This window comes from Pelecanus crispus, unplaced genomic scaffold (genome assembly GCF_030463565.1).
Source record: "Pelecanus crispus isolate bPelCri1 unplaced genomic scaffold, bPelCri1.pri SCAFFOLD_233, whole genome shotgun sequence".
Classification (NCBI taxonomy): domain Eukaryota; kingdom Metazoa; phylum Chordata; class Aves; order Pelecaniformes; family Pelecanidae; genus Pelecanus; species Pelecanus crispus.
Window position 1 is genome coordinate 26,712 of NW_027461317.1, and position 6,988 is coordinate 33,699.

At 75.7% G+C, this 6,988-nt stretch overlaps 1 protein-coding gene across 2 annotated transcripts; it reads left to right on the top strand.

Moving 5' to 3' along the window:
• The first annotated feature begins 4,253 nt into the window (after nucleotides 1-4,253).
• On the top strand, nucleotides 4,254-6,538 carry ATP6V1F (ATPase H+ transporting V1 subunit F). 2 transcript variants are annotated; one of them, XM_075727376.1, is made up of 2 exons: nucleotides 4,254-4,440; nucleotides 6,306-6,538. In XM_075727376.1, the coding sequence occupies exons 1-2, from the start codon at nucleotides 4,254-4,256 to the stop codon at nucleotides 6,536-6,538; spliced, it is 420 nt and encodes a 139-aa protein (XP_075583491.1). The 2 variants fall into 2 exon arrangements, with proteins under 2 accessions (XP_075583491.1, XP_075583492.1); XM_075727377.1 differs by having other exon boundaries at nucleotides 4,254-4,411; nucleotides 6,337-6,538.
• Nucleotides 6,539-6,988: the final 450 nt, after the last annotated feature.

The following is a 6,988-nucleotide window of genomic DNA, read 5'->3' on the forward strand; positions in this document are numbered from 1 at the left end:
CCCCCCCCCACGCACCCCCCACCCCTGGCCAGGGCGGAGGGGGGCTCATGGAGGGACCCCCCCCCCCACCCAAGGGGTCTTGGAGCCACCAATAAAGCACTGGGAGAGGCAGGGTGCTGTGCTTATTGGGGGGGGGGGTCCTGAGGGGTCCTGGGGGAGTCCTGGGGGTCCTGAGGGGTCCTGGGGGTGTCCTGGGGGTGTCCTGGGGCAGGACATGGGGTCCTGGGGGGTCTTGGGGGGGTCCTGGGGGGGTCCTGGGGGGGTCCTGGGGGTCCTGAGGGGTCCTGGGGGGGTCCTGAGGGGGTCCTGGGGGGTCTTGGGGGGGTCCTGGAGGGGTCCTGGGGGGTCCTGGGGCAGGACATGGGGTGCTGGGTGGTCCTGGGGGGTCTTGGGGGAGTCCTGGGGGGGTCCTGAGGGGTTCTGGGGGGGTCCTGGGGGGTCCTGGGGCAGGACATGGGGGTCCTGAGGGGTCTTGGGGGGGTCCTGGGGGGGTCCTGAGGGTTCCTGGGGGGGTCCTGGGGGGTCCTGAGGGGTCCTGGGGGGGTCCTGGGGGTGTCCTGGGGCAGGACGTGGGGTCCTGGGGGGTCTTGGGGGGGTCCTGGGGGGTCCTGAGGGGTCTTGGGGGGGTCCTGGGGGGGTCCTGGGGCAGGACATGAGGTCCTGGGGGGTCTTGGGGGGGTCCTGGGGGGGTCCTGGGGGGTCCTGGGGCAGGACATGGGGGTCCTGGGGGGTCTTTGGGGGGTCTTGGGTAGGATATGAGGGTCTGGGGGGTCCTGGGGGGGTCCTGGGGGGTCCTGGGGGGTCTTGGGGGAGTCCTGGGGGGGGTCCTGGGGGGTCCTGGGGCAGGACATGGGGTGCTGGGGGGTCTTGGGGGGGTCCTGGGGGGGTCCTGAGGGGTTCTGAGGTGTCCTGGGGGGGTCCTGGGGCAGGACATGGGGGTCCTGGGGGGTCTTGGGGGGGTCCTGGGGGGGTCCTGGGGGGTCTTGGGGGGGTCCTGGGGGGGTCCTGGGGCAGGACATGGGGTCCTGGGGGGTCTTGGGGGAGTCCTGGGGGGGTCCTGAGGGGTCCTGGGGGAGTCCTGGTGGGTCCTGGGGCAGGACATGGGGGTCCTGGGGGGTCTTGGGGGGGTCCTGGGGGGGTCCTGAGGGGTTCTGAGGTGTCCTGGGGGGGTCCTGGGGGTGTCCTGGGGCAGGACATGGGGGTCCTGGGGGGTCCTGGGGGGGTCCTGAGGGGTTCTGAGGGGTCCTGGGGGGGTCCTGGGGCAGGACATGGGGTCCTGGGGGGTCTTGGGGGGGTCTTGGGTAGGATATGGGGGTCTGGGGGCGTCCTGGGGGTCCTGGGAGGGAGGTGATGGGTCACCGGGGGCGTCTGGGGGGCCCTACCGCGTCACCGTCCCCTGACACCCCCCACGCACCCCCCACCCCTGGCCAGGGCGGAGGGGGGGCTCATGGAGGGACCCCCCCCCCCCCACCCAAGGGGTCTTGGAGCCACCAATAAAGCACTGGAGAGGCAGGGTGCTGTGCTTATTGGGGGGGGGGGGTGTCCTGGGGGGTCCTGGGGCAGGAGATGGGGTGCTGGGGGGTCCTGAGGGGTCTTGGGGGAGTCCTGGGGGGGTCCTGAGGGGTCCTGGGGGGGTTCTGGGGGGTCCTGGGGCAGGACATGGGGTGCTGGGGGGTCCTGGGGGGTCTTGGGGGAGTCCTGGGGGGGTCCTGGGGGGGTCCTGGGGGTGTCCTGGGGCAGGACATGGGGTCCTGAGGGTTCCTGGGGGGGTCCTGGGGGGTCCTGAGGGGTCCTGGGGGGGTCCTGGGGGTGTCCTGGGGCAGGACATGAGGTCCTGGGGGGTCTTGGGGGGGTCCTGGGGGGGTCCTGGGGGGTCCTGGGGCAGGACATGGGGGTCCTGGGGGGGTCTTTGGGGGGTCTTGGGTAGGATATGAGGGTCTGGGGGGTCCTGGGGGGGTCCTGGGGGGTCCTGGGGGGTCTTGGGGGAGTCCTGGGGGGGTCCTGGGGGGTCCTGGGGCAGGACATGGGGTGCTGGGGGGTCTTGGGGGGGTCCTGGGGGGGTCCTGAGGGGTCCTGGGGGGGTCCTGGGGGGTCCTGGGGCAGGACATGGGGGTCCTGGGGGGTCTTGGGGGGGTCCTGGGGGGGGGTCCTGAGGGGTTCTGAGGTGTCCTGGGGGGGTCCCTGGGGGTGTCCTGGGGCAGGACATGGGGGTCCTGGGGGGTCCTGGGGGGTCCTGGGGGGGTTCTGAGGTGTCCTGGGGGGGTCCTGGGGGTGTCCTGGGGCAGGACATGGGGGTCCTGGGGGGTCCTGGGGGGGTCCTGAGGGGTCCTGGGGGGGTCCTGGGGGGTCCTGGGGCAGGACATGGGGGTCCTGGGGGGTCTTGGGGGGGTCCTGGGTAGGATATGAGGGTCTGGGGGGGCATCCTGGGGGGGTCCTGGGGGGTCCTGAGGGGTCCTGGGGGGGTCCTGGGGGGTCCTGGGGCAGGACATGGGGTCCTGGGGGGGGTCCTGGGGGGTCCTGAGGTGTCCTGGGGGGGTCCTGGGGGGTCCTGGGGGGTCCTGGGGGGTCCTGGGGCAGGACGTGGGGTCCTGGGGGGTCTTGGGGGGGTCCTGGGTAGGATATGGGGGTCTGGGGGGGTCCTGGGGGGTCCTGGGGGGTCTTTGGGGGGTCCCGGGTAGGACATGGGGGGTCCCGGGGGTCCGGGGGTCCCGGGCAGTTCGCCGTGCCCGGGGGCTCCGTGGCTGTGTCCCCGTGTGCCCCCTGACCCCGTGTGCCCCCTGACCCCGTGTCCCCCGTGACCCCGTGGGCCCCTCCAAGGGCACGGCGCAACCGCGCATGCGCGCAGCCGCACCGCCCACGGGGGCGGGGCCGGAACCGGCAGAGGGGCGGGGCCGGCGCGGCGGGGGCGGGGCCAGAGCGATCGGCGGGGGCCGAAAGCGCAGGGCGGGGGGGCGGGGCCAGGGCGGCGGGGGCGTGGCCAGGACGGCAGGGGCTGAAGAAGCCTGACGGGGGCGTGGCCAGCAGGGGGGCGTGGCCAGGACGGCGGGGGCTGAAAGCGCAGGGTGGGGGGGCGTGGCCAGGACGTAGGGGGCGTGGCCAGCGGGGCGGGGGCGTGGCCAGGGCGGCGGGGGCTGAAAGCACAGGGCGGGGGGCGTGGCCAGGACGTAGGGGGCGTGGGCAGCGGGGCGGGGGCGTGGCCAGGGCGACGGGGGCGGGGCCAGGGCGGCGGGGGCGGGGCCAGAACGATCGGCAGGGGCTGCAAACTCAGGGGCGGGGGGGCGTGGCCAGCGGGGGGGGCGTGGCCAGGACGCTCGGCAGGGGGCTGAAAGGGGGGCGGGGGGCGTGGCAGGATGTAGGGGGCGTGGCCAGGACGTAGGGGGCGTGGCCAGCGCGGTGGGGGACTGAAGGAGCCTGACGGGGGGCGTGGCCAGCGGGGGGGCGTGGCCAGGACGGCAGGGGCTGAAGGAGCCTGGCGGGGGGGCGTGGCCAGCGGGGGGCGTGGCCAGCGTGGCGGGGGCGGGGCCAGAAAGATCGGCAGGGGCTGCCAGCTCAGGGCGGGGGCGTGGCCAACGGGGGGCGTGGCCAGCGCGGCGGGGGCGGGGCCAGAAAGATCGGCAGGGGCTGCCAGCTCAGGGCGGGGGGCGTGGCCAACGGGGGGCGTGGCCAGCGCGGCGGGGGGCGTGGCCAGCGCGGCGGGGACTGAAGGAGCCTGACGGGGGCGTGGCCAGCGGGGGGGGCGTGGTCAGGACGGCGGGGGCGTGGCCAGGACGGCAGGGGCTGAAGGAGCCTGGCGGGGGGGCGGGGCCAGCGTGGCGGGGGCGGGGCCAGAAAGATCGGCAGGGGCTGCCAGCTCAGGGCGGGGGGCGTGGCCAGCGGGGGGGCGTGGCCAGCGGGGGGGCGGGGCCAGCGCGGCAGGGGCTGAAGGAGCCTGGCGGGGGGGCGTGGCCAGCCCGGCGGGGGCGTGGCCGGCGCGGCGGGGGGGCGTGGGCAGCGGGGGGGCGTGGCCAGCGGGGCGGGGGCTGAAGGAGCCTGGCGGGGGGGAGTGGCCAGCGCGGCGGGGGGCGTGGGCAGCGCGGGGGGCGTGGCCAGCGGGGGGCGCGGCCAGCGGGGCGGGGGGGCGTGTGCAGCGCGGCGGGGGGCGTGTGCAGCGCGGCGGGGGCCGTGTGCAGCGCGGGGGGCGTGGCCAGGCCCGGGTCACGGGGCCTGTGTGGGCGGGGCGGAGGCGGCGCCTGCGCGCGGGGCCGGCGGCGGCCATGTCGGGGCGCGGCAAGCTGATCGCCGTGCTGGGCGACGAGGACACGGTGACCGGCTTCCTGCTGGGCGGCGTGGGCGAGCTGGACAAGCACCGCCGGCCCAACTTCCTGGTGGTGGAGAAGGAGACCAGCCTGGCCGAGATCGAGGAGGCCTTCCGGTGCGGGGGGGGGGGGGGGGGGGTGGGGGGTGAGGGGATCATGGCGGTGAGAGGGGGTGAGGGGGGGGGCCTGGGGGGGGGCTGAGGGTGAGGGAGGGCATAGGGGTGAGGGGGGGGGTCTGGGGGTGAGGGGGGGCCTGGGGGTGAGGAGGGGGGGGCCTGGGGGTGAGGGGAGGGGGCCTGGGGGTGAGGGGAGTGGTCATAGGGGTGAGGGGGGGGACCAGGGGGTGAGGGGAGGGGGTCTGGGGGTGAGGAGGGGGGTCTGGGGGTGAGGGGGGGGACCTGGGGTGAGGGGAGGGGGCCTGGGGGTGAGGGGGGGGGGGATTTGGGGGTGAGGGGAGGGGGCCTGGGGGTGAGGTGGGGGGGATTTGGGGGTGAGGGGAGGGGGCCTGGGGGTGAGGGGGGGGGGATTTGGGGGTGAGGGGAGGGGGCCTGGGGGTGAGGGGAGGGGGCCTGGGGGTGAGGGGAGGGGGGCCTGGGGGTGAGGGGAGGGGGCCTGGGGTGAGGGGAGGGGGGCTGGGGGTGAGGGGAGGGGGCCTGGGGGTGACGGGAGGGGTCCTGGGGCTGAGGGGGGGGCCTGGGGGTGAGGGAGGGGGGCTGGGGGTGAGGGGGGGGTCCTGGGGGTGAGGGGGGGGGGGATTTGGGGGTGAGGGGAGGCCTAGGGTGAGGGGAGGGGGCCTGGGGGTGAGGGGGGGGGCCTGGGAGTGAGGGGGGGGGGCCTGGGGGTGAGGGGAGTGGTCATGGGGGTGAGGGGAGGGGGTCTGGGGTGAGGAGGGGGGCTCTGGGGGTGAGGGGGGGGCCTGGGGGTGAGGGGAGGGGGGCTGGGGGGTGAGGGGAGGCCTGGGGTGAGGGGAGGGGGGCTGGGGGTGAGGGGAGGGGGCCTGGGGGTGAGGTGGGGGGGTCTGGGGGTGAGGAGGGGGGGTCCTGGGGATAAGGGGAGGGGGCCTGGGGGTGAGGGGAGGCCTGGGGGTGAGGGGGAGGGGGCCTGGGGGTGAGGTGGGGGGGGTCCTGGGGGTTGAGGTGGGGGGGGTCCTGGGGGTGAGGGGGGGGGGACTGGGGGTGAGGGGAGGCCTGGGGGTGAGGGGAGGGGGCCTGGGGGTGAGGTGGGGGGGGTCCTGGGGGTGAGGTGGGGGGGGTCCTGGGGGTGAGGGGGGGGGGACTGGGGTGAGGGGAGGCCTGGGGGTGGGGAGGGGGCCTGGGGGTGACAGGGGGGGGTTTGGGGGTGAGGGGAGGGGGCCTGGGGGTGAGGGGGGATCATGGGGGTGAGTGTGGGTTGGGGGGGTTTGGGGAGATCCTGGGGGATTGGGGGGGGGTCTATGGATGGGTGGGGGCTGGGGGGGGGTCTATGGATGGGTGGGGTGCTGGGGGGGGTCTATGGATGGGTGGGTGCTGGGGGGCTCCTGGGGGGGTCTATGGATCAGTGGGTGCTGGGGGGGGGTCTATGGATCAGTGGGTGCTGGGGGGGGGGTCTATGGATGGGTGGGTGCTGGGGGGGGGTCTATGGATCAGTGGGTGCTGGGGGGGGGGGGTCTATGGATGGGTGGGTGCTGGGGGGGGGTCTATGGATCAGTGGGTGCTGGGGGGGGGGTCTATGGATGGGTGGGTGCTGGGGGGGGTCTATGGATCAGTGGGTGCTGGGGGGGGGTCTATGGATGGGTGGGTGCTGGGGGGCTCCCGGGGCCCCTGGGGGGGGTCTGCAGATCAGTGGGTGCTGGGGGGGGGGTCTATGGATCAGTGGGTGCTGGGGGGCTCCCGGGGCCCCTGGGGGGGGTCTATGGATCAGTGGGTGCTGGGGGGGGGTCTATGGATGGGTGGGTGCTGGGGGGCTCCCGGGGCCCCTGGGGGGGGGGTGTCTGCGTATCGGTGTGTGCCGGCAGGCCCCCCGTGGTGCGAGCGTCCCCCCCACCCCCCGTGTGCCCCCCCAGGAGCTTCCTGAGCCGGGAGGACATCGGGATCATCCTGATCAGCCAGTGCCTGGCGGAGCTGATCCGGCACGCCGTGGAGGCCCACGCCCGGCCCCTGCCCGCCGTGCTGGAGATCCCCTCCAAGGAGCACCCCTACGACCCGGGCAAGGACTCGGTGCTGCGCCGCGCCCGCGGCGTCTTCAGCCCCGACGACCTGCGCTAAGGACCCCCCTGCCGCCCCCCCAACCCACCCCCCAAAAAGTAACCCACACGCGACCCGCCCCGGGGGTGCCCACCCCACCCTAGGGTGCTGCTGGGGGTCCCTGTCCCATCCTGAGGGTCCCCCAGCCCACCCTTGGGGGTCCAGATCCCACCCTAGGGTGCTGCTGAGGGTCCCTGTCCCATCCTGAGGGTCCCTGTCCCACCCTAGGGTGATGCTGGGGGTCCCTGTCCCATGCTGAGGGTCCCCAGCCCACCCTTGGGGGTCCAGATCCCACCCCAGGGTGCTGCTGAGGGTCCCTGTCCCATCCTGAGGGTCCCTGTCCCACCCTAGGGTGATGGTGGGGGTCCCTGTCGCACCCTAAGGGTCCCCAGCCCACCCTTGGGGGTCCCTGTCCCACCCTAGGGTGATGCTGGGGGTCCCTGTCCCACCCTAAGGGTCCCCAGCCCACCC